The following is a 19,287-nucleotide window of genomic DNA, read 5'->3' as shown; positions in this document are numbered from 1 at the left end:
CAATTTGAGAATCTGTGTTATACAACAGTTGGCGTAGTTTGTTTCATCAACCAATCAGATTTCGATGCTTTCTCGACCCCGATTACTTATCATCATCATCACCATCATTACTATTATTATTGTTAACATTGTTCTTATTACAACATGCTACTAAATAAAATGCGATAATACAGTTTGCTTGCGCTGTGGCTCTTTGTTACCTCAGGAGACCATATCCTGTTACTTTGTGTTTCTCAGAAAAGCTTTCGTTATATAAAGGTGTGAGACTCGGGGCGTATTGTCAAACGATCAGTTCTGGATAGCGAGTTGCTGTCTGAATTTTATCGTTTGAGAAGAGGCGAAAATCTTTCCAACAATGTCCATCAAATATCTTCTGTTAGTGGGCATTTGTCTTGGCATTGCCAGACACGTCTATGCCGTAGATTTGACCCTGAAACCTGGTGAGACTAGCGATGATACCATCGATGCAACCATAAGAAGAATCAGAGAGAAATGTATTCTGGCAGAAGACTATTATTTCCTGAGACGGTTAGCAGAGGCCCAGACGAAGTCTATCGCAGCAACAACGGGTGGAATATGGAGGGTAAGTACAAGATTTGCACATATATACACGTATACGCAAATGTACATACGCAAACACATGCACACATGCATGCATGCATACGCAAACAGACACATATGCATCTATGTGCATACCTTACCTGTGTGAGTGAGGATTTAAGTCTTTTATGAATTTACAAGATATTTAGCCACAAAGATTATATATATATATATATATATATATATATATATATATATATATATATATATATATATATATATATATATATATATGTATGTGTGTGTGTGTGTGTGTGTGTGTGTGTGTGTGTGTGTGTGTGTGGAGGCGAAATGGCCCAGTGGTTAGGGCAGCGGACTCGCGGTTATAGGATCGCGGTTTCGATACCCAGACCGGGCGTTGTGAGTGTTTATCGAGCGAAAACACCTAAAGCTCCACGTGGCTCTGGCAGGGGATGGTGGCGAACCCTGCTGTATCTCGTTCAGAAATTTAGCATTAATAATTTATTAATTCTCTCTCAATTTTCTTATCTTTTTGAAACATATATATATATATATATATACATCTCTCTGTATCTCTCTTTCTCTTTCTCTCTCTATATAAGTATATATATGTATATATGTATATATATATATATATATATATATATATATATATATATATATATATATATATATATATATATATATATATATATAGATGTGTGTGTAAATATATATATATAATATATAAAAATATGTACATATATATATATGTGTACATATATGAGTGTGTATACGTATGTGTTTAAATGACGCAAGTAATTTGCATCTCTCACTCTTTCTTATATATTTATATATATGTAAGGGACGACCGTGCGAACTCAAAAAGGAGCAATGGTGACGAATGGAAAAACAGAGGACTCCTTTTATTTAAACGTGTCACACGGTCGAACACACAATTATATATCGATGGATGATATACATGATATGTTATGCGACGATAACATAGATGACCAGTAATGAAAGACCACAACCGTATAAGATGAATAACAGAGATATTTATTGTAGCGTTAAAGATGTATGTCTGTGTGAGAGTGTGAATGCGACATATAAGAACATTATCAAAGACAGGCCGTCATACAAAGAAAAGTGTGTATGTGAGTGATACATGTGTGTATGAGTGTTTACAGCAGATAGAAAGAGAGTCAATAACACGTGAGCAATTATACCAGATCTTTAGTACACTAGGGCAAAGTTCTGTATGTGAAAGTGAGGAGAGGCTGAGTGCGGCAGTGCTGATCACTAGTTGTGATGTCGTGGCATCGATGCCGGGCCGTGATTCTTGTTATACAGATGTTCGTCGCTGGCTGAGAATTTCTTGTCTGTTTATATATCGTGGTGAAGCTGAGTCACCTAACAGAATCGAAGAGAGAGATGTGCCGCGGAGGTTTGGTTTGGTGTACATAGTAAGTCGTGTTGACGCTGGTGGAGATTGATGCTTGATAGTAGTAATCGTAGAATCGTGTTGGTCATGACGATGATGCTGGATAGTAGTCGTAGACTCTTGTTGCTGATGTGGCGATGGCGGTGGTCATCGTTGGCTGGACGAAGCTGTTGAAGTGGTCGCTGGAACTGCTGCTGCTGTCGTGTGGTACACGGAACAGTTCTCAAAGAGAAACTGGACCGAGACAAATTTGTGGGGTATGAGTTGATCTATATATAGCGTTAAGAGGGCTCCAAATGCCTTCAGAATTTTACTCTATCACGTGACCTTATTAGGGGCCGTGATTGGTCAGTTTGCGTTTTGGCGGGAAAGGTTCGAAGAAGTTGCCGATTCGAATAATAATCAGTCACGTGATGACAAGGAATGGGTTCTCTACTACGCTCGCATTTATTTATATTTAAATGAGAAGAATGGCGATAGCAGTTTTGTATCTAATGGCGGTAGGTAGTTTCACTACATATATATATATATATATATATATATATATATATATATATATATATATATATATATATATATATATACACAAAAACAGGATATTGAGTCGATGAGAGGTGGATTTAGTAAAAGACCTTAGAGTATCTCGCAGTTCGATCCCGTAAGTCCTTGTATATGTAATAACCCTTTCTACTATAGGCACAAGACCTGAAATTTGGTGGGGAAGGCGGCCAATCGATTAGATCCACCCTAGACCCAAAAAGGGGTCTTTTGCTGTTGGTGTTGTTGTCTAATGTAAACCTTGATTAACCAGATCTTCCATACGCAACCACCCATCTTGAATTTTTTTCTCCAAGTATAATTTATGGAGGATTTCAAGGACGAACACATCTTTCCTATTAAAGGTAAGATGAGTAATCTAATGACGACCAAAACACTTCTCCGTTTGGCACAAAAATGCTTTTGTCTTTCATTTCTGTAGGTAACCAGTGCCCAATTGACAACCGTCCAAAATGCTTGCAGTGGTACACTGAAAACGAATTGCAGTAAAGTCAAGACCGAGTTCAATGTTGATGTATCGACCCTAACCATGTCCAAACTACAAATACCCTTGTATTCTGGATTGGTAATGAGCTTGTTTGTTTCAAAATCAATATCGGCGATCCCACTGCAAAAAGGACAGCAAGCACTTTCGTGGAAAAATTATATTAATTCGAACGGCAACACCACTAAATTTGTGACCTGGTCAAATGAATTGGAAAAGTTAAACGGTGAGTAAAATTATTATTTGTGCTCTTTTGTCGTATACTCTTATGTACGTGTGTATGTACGTGTGTATGTATGTATGTATGTATGTATGTATGTGAAGAAGAGGAACTGTTGCACAAAGAACTGCACCGGAACTTTTTAATAATTGACGCGCTTATACTTTTCGCACTAAGTACATTACTGTTTCTTGTTTGGAGAATCTATTCTCCAGTCAGTTGAATGCCTCACTAGTCACATTAATAGTTAGGCCAACTAACCAGACTGCTTGAGATATAACAAGGTTTAGATGATACTGGACCAAATATCTGGCAAACATGGGACCCAAAATAGCCTGAATGTCTGGAGACAATGTAAATTTTTACTTGATATTTAAAATAAACTATAAAAAGTAAAGAACTAAATTGTAATTAACAGATTCAAATTAATACATTTCTAAAGCAGAGTCTGTTTAACACTTTAGCATTCAAATTACTCTATCAAATGTAATGCTTATTTATTCACATTGTTTTGAATTAATCATACTTTATCTCTTAGCTTTGAGATTTCGATGATGCGTTCAGATATTTTTAGGCTAAGTGTGAGAGGCCAGATCTGGCTAGTTTGAACAAAAAATGGATAGAATATTTGGGCTACATATGGCCAGATTAAATGCTAAATGGTTAATCTTTATTAATCCACATAAATTAAAGAACAAAACTGTTTTAACACATCGGATGCCTATCAACGAACTTTGAAACGAGGTCTGTTTACTCAATAAGGGATAAAGTTTATTACACGGTATTTGCAAAGTTCTGGAAGCTGGGTAAAAGGGTCCTTTGTTATATACGAATGAAAAGAAGACGAATAAATTTGTGTTAGACTTAATGATACTATCGAAATAATAATAATAATAATAATAATAATAATAATAATAATAATAATAATAATAATAATAATAATAATAGTCAAGACGAAGAGAGCGATTCGATTGTATAAATGTTTTATTCGTTGAACAATATTTCGACAGTACGTCTGTCTTTCTCAAGTTCAAAGCAAAAGGTGATTAAAAATTCAGAAACATAAACGTAAACTATGAACGAGAGTAATCGAAATATTGTTCAACGAATAAAACATTTATACAATCGAATCGCGCTCTTCGTCTTGACTATTTACCTTCGTGAAGATTTACGTCAATCCTTTTAAAAATATACTACTACTACTACTACTACTACTACTACTACTACTACTACTACCTCTACTACTACTACTACTACTACTACTACTACTACTACTACTACTAATAATAATAATAATAATAATAATAATAATAATAATGATATTAATAATAATAATAATAATAATAATAATAATAATAATAATAATAATAATAGGGGCTGATTGCTACCTAACTCAGATACCAGGAAACCCCCAAAAATGGCAGAAATTTAAAAGATAGTGCTCATGGAAACTGACCATATCCTACGCAAAATGCTTTCTATGTAATCTCAAATTTTAAAGCAAGCATATAATTTTCTAGAGAGCAACACTATGTACAAAGCCAAATATATGGCACCCTAGGCATAACACCAGCATGAACTTCTAACTTGTCTCTTGAGGTCTCTGGGTGAGACTTGGAGCCAGCTTGTACAAATGCAAAGCAAAAGTCAAACATACAACAACAACAACAACAATAATAATAATAATAATAATAATAATAATAACAATTTATAAGCAAAATTTTGCGTGTAGGCCTGAGTTTAAAAAATTGATTTTAATTCTAAATTTCTTTTCAGAGTGCGCCAGTGCCCAGATCGACCTTGTTTTCGTTATTGACTCGTCAGGAAGCGTTGGATCAACCAACTTTGTGAAGACAAAAACATTTTTGAAGAATGTTGTGGATAGTCTAGACGTTAGCCAAGATGAGACACGTGTAGCAGTGATTAGATTTTCAAGCAGTCCTATCGTAATATTTGGCTTAGACACTCACAGTACGAAAACTGCAGTAAAAAATGCTATTAACGCTATATCTTACGATGGTGGTGGTACTGCTACGGACACTGCTCTTGACAAAGCACGTACCAGTGTCTTTACAAATACAACAAGAAAATCTGCTGCTGCAAAAGTTTTAGTTTTGGTGACTGATGGAAAATCAAATAGTGAAAATAAAACAGTAGCGGCAGCTCAAAAACTGAAAAAGGATGGCGTCACTATATTTACAATTGGAGTTGTCAATCCAAGAGTGTCTGAGTTAACTGCGGCAGCAAGTGAACCCAGTTGTACACATTTCATCAACTTGAAAGATTATAATGAGATTGATTTTATTGTGAGGGAAATTGAATCTAAATCCTGTAGCGGTAAGTCTGACATCAAATAACTTTCATTATTACTTACCTGTTGTTGCTGCTGTAAAGCTATATGAGACCTGATTATCCACCTCTATCGTCAAACATGTTCCAAATGTGACGTGAAAATCCCGTCTCCTTTTCTTATACGTAGCATATCGTTATCCAATGTGTAATTTTTGTAAAATGATAAGGGGGTGAACTGAAGGAGATTTGGCTGCTATTTCTACAAGTTTGAGGTTCCCCATTGGCGCGCTATTATTACTATTATAATTATTGATTGTATCAAAGTTGTAATTAATGTTGTGTGAAGTTTTAAATAGTAAAGAACAGTGGAAGAGAGTTGTGTACTGTTGTGTAGTGCAGGATGATGGGGTGTTGTGTGCTGTGAAATGAGTAAACTGGTCAAATAATCAAACACCCCTATCACTGCTCCATTGTGGTTATAAAACTCATATCTTATAGAAGTTAGAATATCTCTAACCTTTACACCCCCATCGACATTTTCGATAATGCGAAGAAGATGGTGGCATTAATAAGAAAAATCCATACACTTCGCACATCTCACCATCCGAATCCACGAATAGATCCAGAAACATCAAATGGCTTAGATCCCTTTTCTTTGGTGGTAATACTAGCTTAAAAATATTTCTGCTGACACCTAGAGAGGCATAGATAAAAGTATTTTCTAGAGAGATATAGATAAAAGAAACTTGATACGGTTGTAAGTTCCAAAAAAAAACAAAAAAAACTACTAATCTTATGCAATTCTATTAAAACATGATAATTCGGATAAGTAATGCAGAAATTGAAACACTAGTCCAGTGGATTACACAAGCAACATAAAGCTGATAGTGTACGGAGCTGAAGTCACCACCACTTAGTTGTATTTTAACACTCCATTCAAGTGGCAAATAGAGAAGTTATATCACCGAATATGTTAGACAGTAAATCTAATTTTTCTTTAAAACGAATTTCATTGGGTTTTTTGGGCAATATGAAATTACAGTAACGTTCATGATCTAACGGAGCTAATTTACGCAAAAACAATTTCTCTTTTTGTTTGTCCAATCATGATTTGCAGTCTTGCTTAAAAGTCTTCGTACCTTCTGTAGTACGATGCAAAAGTTATACCCTACTCTGGGTTATAACTGAATTCATTGAGTTCGAAACGCCGTCTGGTAAAAACGAACTTACTTCACTTTTGGAATTCTTTGAATAAAGCTTCGAATAATTGTTGTTGTTGCTGTACTAGTTGCTTCTGCATGTGGAGGCGCAATGGCCCAGTGGTTAGGGCAGCGGAGTCGCGGTCATAAGATCGGGGTTTCGATTCCCAGACCGGGCGTTGTGAGTGTTTATTGAGCGAAAACACCTAAAGCTCCACGAGGCTCCGGCAGGGGATGGTGGCGAACCCTGCTGTACTCTTTCACCACAACTTTCTCTCACTCTTACTTCCTGTTTCTGTTGTGCCTGTAATTCAAAGGGGTCAGCCTTGTCACACTCTGTGTCACGCTGAATATCCCCGAGAACTATGTTAAGGGTACATGTGTATGTGGAGTGCTCAGCCACTTGCAAGTTAATTTCACGAGCAGACTGTTCCGTTGATCGGATCAACTGGAACCCTCGTCGTCGTAAGCGACGGAGTGCCAACAACAACAACAAGTTGCTTCTGCAACTCCTATTGCTGCTCTTGTTGTTGTTGTTGCTTTGCAACTGTACTAAATAAGCTAACAGGTCTATCATATTTTAATAATTTCATAACACAAAACTGAACTGAACTGCATGAGCTTCGAAACTCTTGTCGCCAGATGTATTAATCCGTCTGACGATGGTTTACTTATTTCTCCTCGTTGCCACACGTTATAACGTAATTGTTACGTATAATAAATAAGATAACCAGACAACAGTAACAACAGTTTCACTAACTAACAAATCTCTTTGTGAACCAACAATCAATGTTCCTTGTGAACTAACCAACCGACACCTTCCGACTTCACTACGAACTATCACGAACTTCACTTGACTCCGAGCTCTGAACTTACTCAGATCGTTACTATTCATCTTTTACTCGAATCAGCCTATCTCTCGCTAGGTGGCGTCCTAACTCTCAGCACAACAGTATGTATGTATATAAGTCAAGGGATCTTTTTTAAAACGGGGGCCACATTTTTCATTAACGAAACACTTTGAAACTTGGAACACTAGTAGAATGTGTCATATAAAACATCTTTTTCTCTTAGTCTTCTTAAAAAAAAAAGAAATCCATAAATTATTCCATGTTAAAGTTGTCGTATTTCTGTAATTTCAACCAATCACTGACGTCCATTCAGCCGATATACATTAAGTGCCGACTACATAAACAAACGATTCTGAAACAATTAACCCTAACCCTAACCCTAACTCTAACCCTAACCCTAACCCTAGGGTTAGAGTTAGGGTTAGGCTTAGGGTTAGGGTTAAAGCAAATTTAAAATGAAAAAAGCAAATAAAACGAAGAATCGTTTGTTTATGTAGTCGGCACTTAATGTATATCGGCTGAATGGACGTCAGTGATTGGTTGAAATTATCGAAATAGGACAATTTTTTACATGAAATAAATTCGAATACAAAAATATTTTTCTGTTCTATAACACAAAATAGATAAGTATACGAAGTTTGAAAGTCTTTCGGTACCAAAAACACTACGTAAAACATTAATGAAAAATGTGGCCCCCGTTTTAAAAAAGATCCAAGTCAAGTTATAATTTATAATTTCTTTCCCATAATTGATGTCGTCTCTTTTGTAGCTGTCTTAGTTTCGAACGGTACAGACCTACCAAATAACCCCATTCCCAAAACTAACAAGACAAAAGAACAAGTCGTGGATGTCACCAACACTACCCAGTCCACCTCGGGTACAATAATCAAGGTAAGACGAATATTCACTAAAATCCATTTGTTTTTTTTTTCTGTTGTATTTTTATGGATGAATGAGAAAGAAGGAACAGTACTCATAAACCACCCAGTCCTTCCACGGCTGGTCGGTCTCATTCTTATTATTGACGTTTAGTTGGCTCATTTATAGCTGCAAAACAAACGTGGACAAAGAGAGAATTCTAAAGAGGCGGGGTTAACATTGGGAGTCGGGAAGGATTGGGCATAGTGGATAGCGCAGGAAAAGTTAGGTTTAGATATAGAATGTATAACGAGGAGAGCAGAAATGGGGTGTCAAGTTTGCTTTTCAGGGGTTGGTATCCAAATAGTTACTTCCGAGAACATGGTGTTGTAGTAGCGGTAGTTGAGGCAACAGGAGGAGACAGTAGATTCATGGGACAAAGTTTGGACTCCTTTTCTAAATGCATTTGTCGAATGAAATCAAGGACACCGTATATATTATACCATTTTTGTTCTTGCCAGGTCAGTGTCCAGTGTGGTGTGGTCGTTGTGCTTGGTGCCTATAACAACAGTCAGCCTAGTCTAGCCAGCTACCACTACATTGCCAGTGCAACTGACATGAAGCCGGGTAAATTATACCTGGTTAAACAAGCATCCCCCTCTACGTTCTTCCTGACGATAATTTCCAAGAAACGATTTGATCTCCAGACCTCCGCTTGTAACAATCCTTGTTATAACGTCAGTCTCAACGCAACAGGTGAGTATACGGAATTCCATTTTTTTCATTATCAAAAATTATCCTGTATTCTTTATACATCCTAACCAAGTAAGGAGGAAGGTTTTGGTAGAATCGATGGATAAAAGAGTAAATATCATTAACTTTTTATTAATGGTAATTTACAATTGTAGGCGGGTCCCAGAGAAAAGGGGAGATAATTTGAGGACATTAATAATTCCGTAAAATTAAATTACATCCATCGGTTCTACCGAAATCACTCTCCTTACTTTGTTAGGATATATAAAGAATACAGAGTAATATTATCAGGTAGGGGAGACAACTACAAGCATGTTCTATAATTTACTGGATTTCGTCAGCGAATTATTGTCAAATTCAAACTTGTTTTGATCATCCCACGATGTAGCAGAAAAAATTACAGTATTCTTACCAACAATAATTTGCATAATTTAAAAATAAATAAGGTGATCTAAAGGAAATATCTCAACCTGACCAATAACATGAATTTGGATAACTTATTTAATGGATGCTGTATTGAGTCACTTATGCTCAAAAATTGAAATTGTCCTCTTAGTTGAAGAAAGAAAAATATTGTGCTCGCTGTATTTGTTAGTGACTGTTAAAGAAAAGATATGAATATTTAAACCTAGCAGAATTCTTTACTCGTTCCAACACACACACACACACACAATATATAAAAACGTAATTATACTGTCATGTGCTCCTGTTCTAACATATATCATTTTCTCAAACAGATCCCTCTATAAAAGTGACCTGCCGTCAAAATAACAAAGAAATACTATGTAGCACCGAGGATCTCAAAAACGTACTTGACAAAAGTAAGTCCATACAACCTGTTAATTTCCGAATTTCGCTTTTTTAATATTTTTTCCACTGGGGTTTGTTTTCTTGCTACACACAATCCACAGTGTTAGACCTCTTCAGTTTCCCACTTTAAACCCACTACACGGTTCTAGTGTGGAAACATTCAGCCGATGTCTCCATACACCGATTCCTGTTGTTTCTTCCATTGTGCAGTTCCAGTGTTTGTGAGATGGTACAGAACATAGAAGTGGGTCTTTAGTGGAGACCCACCCACCCACCACAAGGGACCGATTGGGATACGGTCTTGTGCTTTTACTTGTGGAATCCCACCCCGACACACACACACAAGGATCCAGGTCTACGAAGTTAATAAGCTTCAAGTAGTCCGTAGAAGGTATAAAAAGCAACTTTCAGGAACAATAGCGGTTTATTGATGTAGGAGTTTGTAAATTTTGATAAACTGAAAAAAGTTATTTTATAGATCTCGGTTTATTGATGTAAGAGGTTGTATTTTATAGATCTCGGTTTATTGATGTAAGATGTAAATTTCGATAAGCTGAAAAAAGTTATTTTATAGATCCCGGTTAGTAACTAGGGTTGCTATGTACTGTACAGAATCGGGACCATTTATACTGTATTTTGTTCTGATTGAAAATTCCTCACTAATAACCGTTTTACATATTAATTCTACTATTAAACACTTTCGTTCTTTTCTTTCAGATATAAAATATCCGTGCACGAAGGAAAATCGCCAAAAGGGGCTATATATTTTCCCCTATCCTAATCAACCTGAAAAGTACCTTCAATGTGACTCAGCAGGGAAGCTGACCATCGTCTTGTGTCCTAAAAATCAAAGCTTTGATGCAACCTCGAAGACATGTAAACTCAGTCCGGTGACTCTGCCCCTACCAGGCATCGCTTTGAGGAAAAATCCTTGCATCATATTCTATCCGATATACTATCGACCTCATCCAGAGGATCTTTCGAAATTCATACAATGTAGAAGGGGTAAGAGTCTTGAGGTAACTTGTCCAGCAACACTATACTGGCATCCAGGAATTTGGGGATGCGTCTTTAATCCATTCAGTAACGTGTGTGGTGCTAACACTAAAGGCATGCTTCAACCGCATCCATTCAGTAATTCCTATTTTATAGCGTGTGGCAAATGCAAAGATTATCAAATAAGGAAATGCAAAACTAACAAAAACTGGAATTCAACCTTGAGCGATTGTGTTTAAACTTCACCGTTTTGAATGAAAATGGAATTTCTTAAATCACTTTTGATAGAATTTTAATGAATAAATGATTTGCTGCACTTTCTTCTCAAAGATAAGTATTTGGAGGACTAAACTAGCACACACACAAACATACCTGCACACATGGACGTACACACATACACAGAGACATATACGCACGCATATACATACACACACACACATGTACATACACTTACATATCAGAAGCAAAGATTATTGTTTCTTTCTGTTTTTCTTTTACAGTCCAACACAAATCCCTCTAATTAGTTAATTAAGCAATAAAGATTTTATACACTATTGTCAATTATAGTTAATTAAGCAATAAAGATTTTATACACTGTTGTCAATTGATCGCTAATTAACCCCTTCCTAACTACAACTACGCTTATTTAATAATTATATTTTTTAAAATGATTTTATGTAATTTTAGTTAATTTTTGTTGCAATAAAATAAAAAATTAAATTCTTATTGTCGTTATTGTTGTTGTTTAACGTTTCGTTGGTAAAAGATAAGGGAGGAGCAGCGCCTCCTTAAGCCATGGGTACACTTGGCAGATTCTCAGGGTCCTCATGGATCTAGAGGCCCTAATCAGATCGATGTATGCCGTGGCTAGCTGGCAATAAATCAATACTAAAGGGCTCAGTGCATTGATTTGGCCCGGGGGCCTACAATGCTGCTAAGATGACCCTGGGGGAAGGGAAGCACTCCAGGCGTTTTATTTATTCATAGGGCATCCAAGACAGATATAAGGGGTAGGGAGGAAATTAACCTCAAACCAGACACCTGTACCACATAGTTACAAGAGAGCACTTTGTATGTATGTATGCTTATATGTATGTACCTATACGTGTACCATGATCTATATACACGCAGATAAGGGTTGAATCAAATTATATATATATATATATAGTATACTGTTCTGTGATGGTAAGATCAACAAAACAATTGCTCCATCTGATGAGAGAAAAATAATATTTAATAGACATCACATGATTTTATGTGCTACTAATAGATTCTTGTGCCGAGAACATGCCAAAACGATGCATACCCTGCATGCACATAAATTCTTTCGCAAAACTGCACCAACCACATGGTTCCGGGTTCAATCCCACTGCATGGTATCTTGGGCAAATGTCTTCTACTATAGCCTCAGGCCGACCAAAGCCTTGTGAGTGGATTTGATGGAAACTGAAAGAAGCCCATCGTATATATGTATATGTGTGTGTGTGTGTGTGTATGCGTGTTTGTCCCCCCACCATCGCTTGACAACTGATGCTGGTGTGTTTACGTCCCCGTAACTTAGCGGTTCAGCAAAAAGAGACTGATAGAATAAGTACTAGGCTTACAAAGAATAAGTCCTGGGGTCGATTTGCTCTCGACTAAAGGCGGTGCTCCAGTATGGCCGCAGTCAAATGGTTGAAACAAGTAAAAGAGTAATCATTACATTTTGATTCACCCGTCCGCCAGTTTTGGTAAAAGGACGGGATGTCTTTGATCATTGGTCTGGTCATTCTACTCGACTGGAGCTGACCTGGGGTTAAAATAACCAACAACAAACAACAAAGAGCGGCAAGGACTTTCCCAATTTTATTTGTGAATATATCAGACATTCTTATAACAAATAAATACGAAGACATATTAAAACTGTGTGGTGAGGAAGAAGGACAAGCCCTACCTCACCCCCCATCACATCATACTGCAACAGAAATATAGAGGAATGGAGGAAACAAAAAAATCATCATACCATTTATCTAGCCGGAAGCAAAAGTAATGTCCACCCTGATATTTGCCAAGCAATTTGGAAACCAAAGATATTTATATAAATAATAATAATAATAATAATGATTCTAAATTTTAGCTCAAGGCCAGTAATTCTGAGGGGAGGGGGAAAGTCGATTACAACAACCCCAGTATTTAACTGGTACTTTAAAGAATGAAAGGCAAAGTTGATCTTTGTGGAATTTGAACTCAGGACGTAAAGCGCCAGAAGAAATGTCACAGCATTTTTTTTCTCCAGCGTGCTAAGAACTTTGCCAGGCTTATTGATTTAACAGAAGTGGTTCTTTATACCAGGGGTTTTCAAACCTGTGGTTCGTTGACAGCAAATACTTTTTATGGGCAATTTGATTTTATATGAGTTTCTTTTAATCGAAATCTTTTAATTGACAATAAACCTATTTGTTAAATACTGTTAAATAAATAAATGTAAAAATATATGTTATTTTAAGCAAATATTTATGTATAAATTTCATAAGCGTTTATCAGGGGGTCCCTAAGGTAAAGCCTGAAATATAAAGAGGTCCGCAAGTCAAAAAGTTTGAAAACCCCTGCTTTATACTATAGGTACAAGGCCTGAACTCTTGGGGAGAAGGCTAGTCAATTACATTGGCCCCCAGTGCTCAAATGGTACTTTCTGTCACTGGCCCTGAAGCGAGGAAAAGCCAAGTTGACCTCGGCAAAATTTGAACTGAAAACAAAGCCAAAATTAAATACTGCTAAACATTTTCCCAACAAACTAACGATTCTGTCAGCTCGTGGCCTTAGAAATAATATACATTTACATACAGACATATGCGTTTATGTACAATACTCCTCATCTGATATACATATATATATATATATATATATATATATATATATATATATATATAGACACACACACATGTTGTGTGTTACACTGACCCCTAGCATATGACTAACACTTTATTTCATTGATCCCAGGAGGGTGAAAGGCAAAGATGGCCTTGATGAGATTTGAACTCTATAACAAGAATTTCTTAGAGCCGCAAGGCCAGAAATGGTGGGAGGGGGAGGAGGAAGGAATAGGGGAGGCAACAGTGGGATATACTGATCCCCGGTATGTCACTGGTACTCTGTCTTAGCGACCGTGAAAGGAAGAAGGGCAACGTAAAAGCTGGAATAAATACCACAAGGCATTTTTATCCGATGCTCCACACTGTTCTGCCAATCCATCCCACAATAATAATTGAGGCACAAAGACAGAAATTTTGAGAGGAGGAAATTAGGTAATACCATTGAGACCCAAGTATTTAACTGGTACTTTGTATTTTCCAGTGCCAAGAGAGATGAAGAGAAAGTTTATCTTGACAAGATTTCAACTCAGAATGTGAAAAAAACCCAGAAATAAAGCAACCCAATGTTTAAATAATTCTAATAATAATAATAATAATGATTGTTTCAAATTTTGACACAAGACCAGCAAAGTCAGGGGAGGCGGGGACAAGTCAATTGCATCGACCCCAGTGTTCAACTGGTACTTATTTTATCAACCCCCCTGAAAGGATGAAAGGCAAAGTCGACCTCGGTGGAAATTGAACTCAGAACGTAAAGACAGATGAAATGCTGCTAAGCATTTTTTCCCCCAGCATGCTAACGATTCTGCCAGCTCACCACCTTATTAATAATAATAATAATAATAATAATTATAATCATAATAATAATAATTATAATCATAATGAAGCTATAGAAGAGGGAGGAGTAGTTGAAGATGGAATGACCATTCCAGTTGCTGGCCCTTTATTTGGCCCCCCCCCAAACACACACCCCTAAATTCCCTAATTATTTCTTTAAGGCCTTCATTCTTTCCTCCAGACTTTGACAGTTTTTCTTGATGCCGTCAGTGTTTTGTTTGAATGAATCTTCCAGCTGGAAATAGAAAATCATAAAGTTAGTTATCTGTCTGCCTGTCGGTCGATCTGTGTCTGCTTGTACATGTGTGTGTGTGGGTGTGGGTGTGTGTGTGTGCATCTGGTTCTGTGGGTCAGCGTTTGTGCCTGTGTATGTTTGTGTGTTCCCATGTAGGTAGTGTTTGTGTTTTCTCATGTAGGCCAGTGTTTGTGTGTTCCCACGTAGGTCAAGTGTTTGTGTTTTCTCATGTAGGCCAGTGTTTGTGTGTTCCCATGTCTGTCAGTGCCTGTGTGTTCCCATGTAGGTCAGTGTTTGTGTTTTCTCATGTACGCCAGTGTTTGTGTGTTCCCACGTAGGTCAGTGTTTGTGTGTTCCCATGTCTGTCAGTGCCTGTGTGTTCCCATGTAGGTCAGTGTTTGTGTTTTCTCATGTAGGCCAGTGTTTGTGTGTTCCCATGTAGGTCAGTGTTTGTGTGTTTCCATGTAGGTCAGTGTTTGTGTGTTCCCATGTAGGTCAGTGTTTGTGTTTTCTCATGTAGGCCAGTGTTTGTGTGTTCCCATGTAGGTCAGTGTTTGTGTGTTCCCATGTCTGTCAGTGCCTGTGTGTTCCCATGTAGGTCAGTGTTTGTTTTCTCATGTAGGCCAGTGTTTGTGTGTTCCCATGTAGGTCAGTGTTTGTGTGTGTGTCTGTATGTACTTCTGTGTGTATCTGTGTATGTATGCATGCTTGTGTGTGTTCTGTGTATGTTGATAGTTTCAGTAAACGACAAGTCTTAATATTCCAAAAATGTGCAAGTCTCTCCTCCCCCTCCCCACCCCACATACCCCTAGTTCCTGCTACACAATTCAATATTCTCCAACCCGCCGCCAGTCTTCTCTCCACCCGTCCACCTCGCAAAAGGTAGAAATCGACTCACCTGCTTCATCATATCACCATGCTCCGTGAGAGTTTTGCGTATTTCCTGCTGTGCCGTGTCGAGGTAGACGAGGGCTTGGCTGAACTGTAGGGCTGTAAGAAGTGAAGATTGTAATAGAAAGATGAATAGCATTTAGAAAGACAGCTTTGAAGAATAATTGACGAAAAGCAGAGAAAAAATACTTGTGTAGTTAAGAAGCTTGCTTCTCAACTACATGGCCCTGGGTTCAGTCCCAGTGTGACACTGTGGGCAAGTGTCCTCTACTATAGCCTTGGGCCGACTAAAGCTCTCTTTGTTCCTTTGCGGTAGCACACCTGTTTCTGTCTTCGTTCCTGATCTTTCTGGCCAGGTAACCTTGTACTTCTTCTACAGCAAGACACCTGTATCTATCTCACTATAACCTTTTCATCATCACCTCCTCCAATGCCTCCTCCCCTCTTAAAAGTTTTTTTCTTATTTTGTGTTCTGCAAGTCCCTGGTGACCCTGTCAGTGCAGGTGCCACTTAAAAAGCATCCAGTCCACACCGTAAAGAATTCAAATTTGATGGCAAAGAATCCAAACTAGATCGAAAACATCTATAATAGCTCCAACACTGCACACAACCACACAGTAAGCACTTGGTCAACTCCAACACCGCATGCCAACACCACATACCACTTGGTCAGTTCCAATAAAAACTAACTCACCTTGCTCGTGAATGTCTTTCAACGTGGTCAGCCGGTCAACAACCTGCGGTAATACATCGGCCATGCTCTCCCACTTTTTAACTATCTCATATAACTCTGTCACCTGGGAATACAAAGAAATCATTAAGCTGTTAATTACGAGAAGCGATTAAACACAAACACACCATTAATACCCTGAACTGCACTTAAATGCTGTTTCAAATGTTAACAGACAACTTTATCATGCCCATCACCTACTGTCGCCACAACCAAAAACTTTAGATACAACATAGACAGTCTACATGTCTACACTGTACTCCAAATATCTTCTTCCCAGTTACTCCTGCCTGCCCTTATTAGGATCGTTGTATATCTTCTATATAACAAAACACCTATCCCTCTATCATACTTCATGCACCAAACATTTGGCAAATTCCCTCGCCCCATATAGTTGCAGGGTTTTCTTTCATTTTCTTGTTCTTTTCCTGTCTTACACTGACCTCATTAGTACCAGTGTCAGATAAAAAAAAAAAAACCCACTTTACAGTTACACACTGTAAAACACTGTAAATTAGTTAGCATCAAAAGAGACGTCTAGATGTACAAACTACACCGAAGGTGACATTAGAGCTCAACACAGCTCTGTAACTCACCAGGTCCTGATGAGGGGTGTCAGATATGTAGCATGGCCCTTAGCTAGGTTACATAGCCTGCACATACATTTTATTTTGCCATAAGCCTAATTTGCTAGAATTAGGCAGAGGCCACAGAACGAGAACAACAACAAAATGTGTCAAACCTTTGCCTGTTTCTCAGAATCATCAGAAACAATCTTTTTTTCAGTAATTTGATTGACTTTCTGTAGGACATTCTGCAAACGAGCTTCCACCTGGTCAATTTGAGCCGGATCCAAAAGAGATAACTTTGAGTTGATGTTAGAGACTGCAGCCTGTGAAGGATGGGGAGAAAGAGACAGAGATTAGTATACATATACATACAGGAGATATGTGTACTAGGCTTACAAAGAATAAGCCCTGGGGTCGATTTGCTCAACTAAAAGCGGTGCTCCAGCATGGCCACAGTCAAATGACCGAAACAAGTAAAAGAGTAAAAGAGAGTAGCATTAAGTCTAGTGGAGACAGTATGAGCTGTCCTTGATATAAAAGAAGGGAAAGGATGAGGAAAGGTGAGAGTAGAAACAAAGCAGAAGCTATGGGTTGGTAGGATTAAGGAAGGAACTTACCAAAAGACTTTTGTTGCTAACTTCAGCTGTTAAAGCAGACTGAAAGAAATGAAAATTAAACAGTTACAAAGATGAAATACAAGATATGTGAATAGCTGGCTTTCATTATTTACATCACTTTTTTTTTTTTTGTACATCAAAAAGGAACTTGTTGTGTGTGTATGTGTGTTGTCCTGACAATATGTGATGGTTGTTGTTGTTGGCACTCCGTCGCTTACGACGTCGAGGGTTCCAGTTAATCCGATCAACGGAACAGCCTTGCTCGTGAAATTAACGTGCAGTGGATGAGCACTCCACAGACACGTGTACCCTTAACATAGTTCTCGGGGATATTCAGCGTGACACAGAGTGTGACAAGGCTGACCCTTTGAATTTACAGGCACAACAGAAACAGGAAGTAAGAGTGAGGGAAAGTTGTGGTGGAAGAGTACAGCAGGGTTCGCCACCATCCCCTGCCGAAGCCTTGTGGAGCTTTAGGTGTTTTTCGCTCAATAAACACTCACAACGCCCGGTCTGGGAATCAAAACCGTGATCCTATGACCATGAGTCTGCTGCCCTAACCACTGGGCCATTGCACCTCCGTGAGGGTTCTAAATGAGCATCATTATCATACTAGTGATATTGTTCATTCTCCGGTCATCTGTGAAAAACGTATCCAACCGTGGGGAAAATATTACCTTGATTACCTGATTGGGATCAGGTGAGAAATGTTGGTAAAATGATAGGCATCTGGCCGTACAAAAATCTGCCTCAACTAGTTATGTCCAACCCATGCAAGCATGGACAATTGGACGTTAAAACGATGATGATAACCAATTCCACCAAAAAGTCACACAGTAAATTCTTCATTATTCAATGAAGGAGAAAGAATGCAATTGCCAAAATATTGGGTATGGTCCCTTCTGCCCCTTAACAGAATACTGGCACGTGTAAAGACATTCGAGCGAGATCGTTCGTTGCCAGTGCCGCTGGACTGGCTCTTGTGCAGGTGGCATGTAAAATACACCATTTTGAGTGTGGCCGTTGGCAGTACCGCCTGACTGGCCTTTGTGCCAGGTGGCACATAAAAGCACCCACTACACTCTCAGAGTGGTTGGCATTAGGAAGGGCATCCAGCTGTAGAAACTCTGCCAGATCAGATTGGAGCCTGGTGTAGCCATCTGGTTTCACCAGTCCTCAGTCAAATTGTCCAACCCATGCAAGCATGGAAAGCGGACGTTAAACGACGACGATGATGATGTTGATGATTTGTATAAAACTTACCATTTTCTGCGGATTCTGTCCAATGACAGCCTCAAGACGCTCCAATCTTTCCTCGATGCTTGCCAACTGAAAAAAAAAAAGAAAAAAAGAAAAAAGGGAAATTATTTCATTAGATACTACAGCTTAAAATTTTTTATAAAATTGGAAATAACAACTGAACAAGAAATAGATAATATTTCATTAGGTTAAGGATGTTGTTGGCACTCCGTCGCTTACGACGTCGAGGGTTCCAGTTGATCCGATCAACGGAACAGCCTGCTTGTGAAATTAACGTGCAAGTGGCTGAGC

At 38.1% G+C, this 19,287-nt stretch overlaps 2 protein-coding genes across 2 annotated transcripts in view; one reads left to right on the top strand and one right to left on the bottom strand.

Moving 5' to 3' along the window:
- Nucleotides 1-279: 279 nt before the first annotated feature.
- Nucleotides 280-11,729, top strand: LOC106870155 (uncharacterized). The gene is made up of 7 exons (XM_089343571.1): nt 280-583; nt 2,964-3,252; nt 5,023-5,583; nt 8,358-8,479; nt 8,968-9,202; nt 9,937-10,020; nt 10,727-11,729. Exons 1-7 carry the CDS (start codon nt 356-358, stop codon nt 11,242-11,244), a joined length of 2,037 nt encoding a protein of 678 aa, XP_089199697.1. The 5' UTR covers nt 280-355; the 3' UTR covers nt 11,245-11,729.
- A 2,245-nt stretch (nt 11,730-13,974) lies between these two features.
- LOC106870154 (dynactin subunit 2) overlaps nt 13,975-19,287 on the bottom strand; it is a 14,109-nt gene continuing 8,796 nt past the window's right edge. The window contains exons 8-13 of the mRNA XM_089343574.1: nt 19,000-19,065; nt 17,737-17,775; nt 17,293-17,442; nt 16,515-16,617; nt 15,828-15,919; nt 13,975-14,929 (exon numbers count right to left, since the gene is read on the bottom strand). Coding sequence (XP_089199700.1) covers nt 14,843-14,929; nt 15,828-15,919; nt 16,515-16,617; nt 17,293-17,442; nt 17,737-17,775; nt 19,000-19,065 — 537 coding nt within the window. The 3' untranslated portion in view covers nt 13,975-14,842. The remainder of the gene's footprint in view (nt 14,930-15,827; nt 15,920-16,514; nt 16,618-17,292; nt 17,443-17,736; nt 17,776-18,999; nt 19,066-19,287) is intronic.

This window comes from Octopus bimaculoides, chromosome 27 (assembly GCF_046866305.1).
Source record: "Octopus bimaculoides isolate indiv1 chromosome 27, ASM4686630v1, whole genome shotgun sequence".
NCBI classification, from domain to species: Eukaryota; Metazoa; Mollusca; class Cephalopoda; order Octopoda; family Octopodidae; genus Octopus; species Octopus bimaculoides.
Note: the sequence above shows the minus strand (reverse complement) of the source record. Positions and strands in the feature narration are given on the sequence as shown.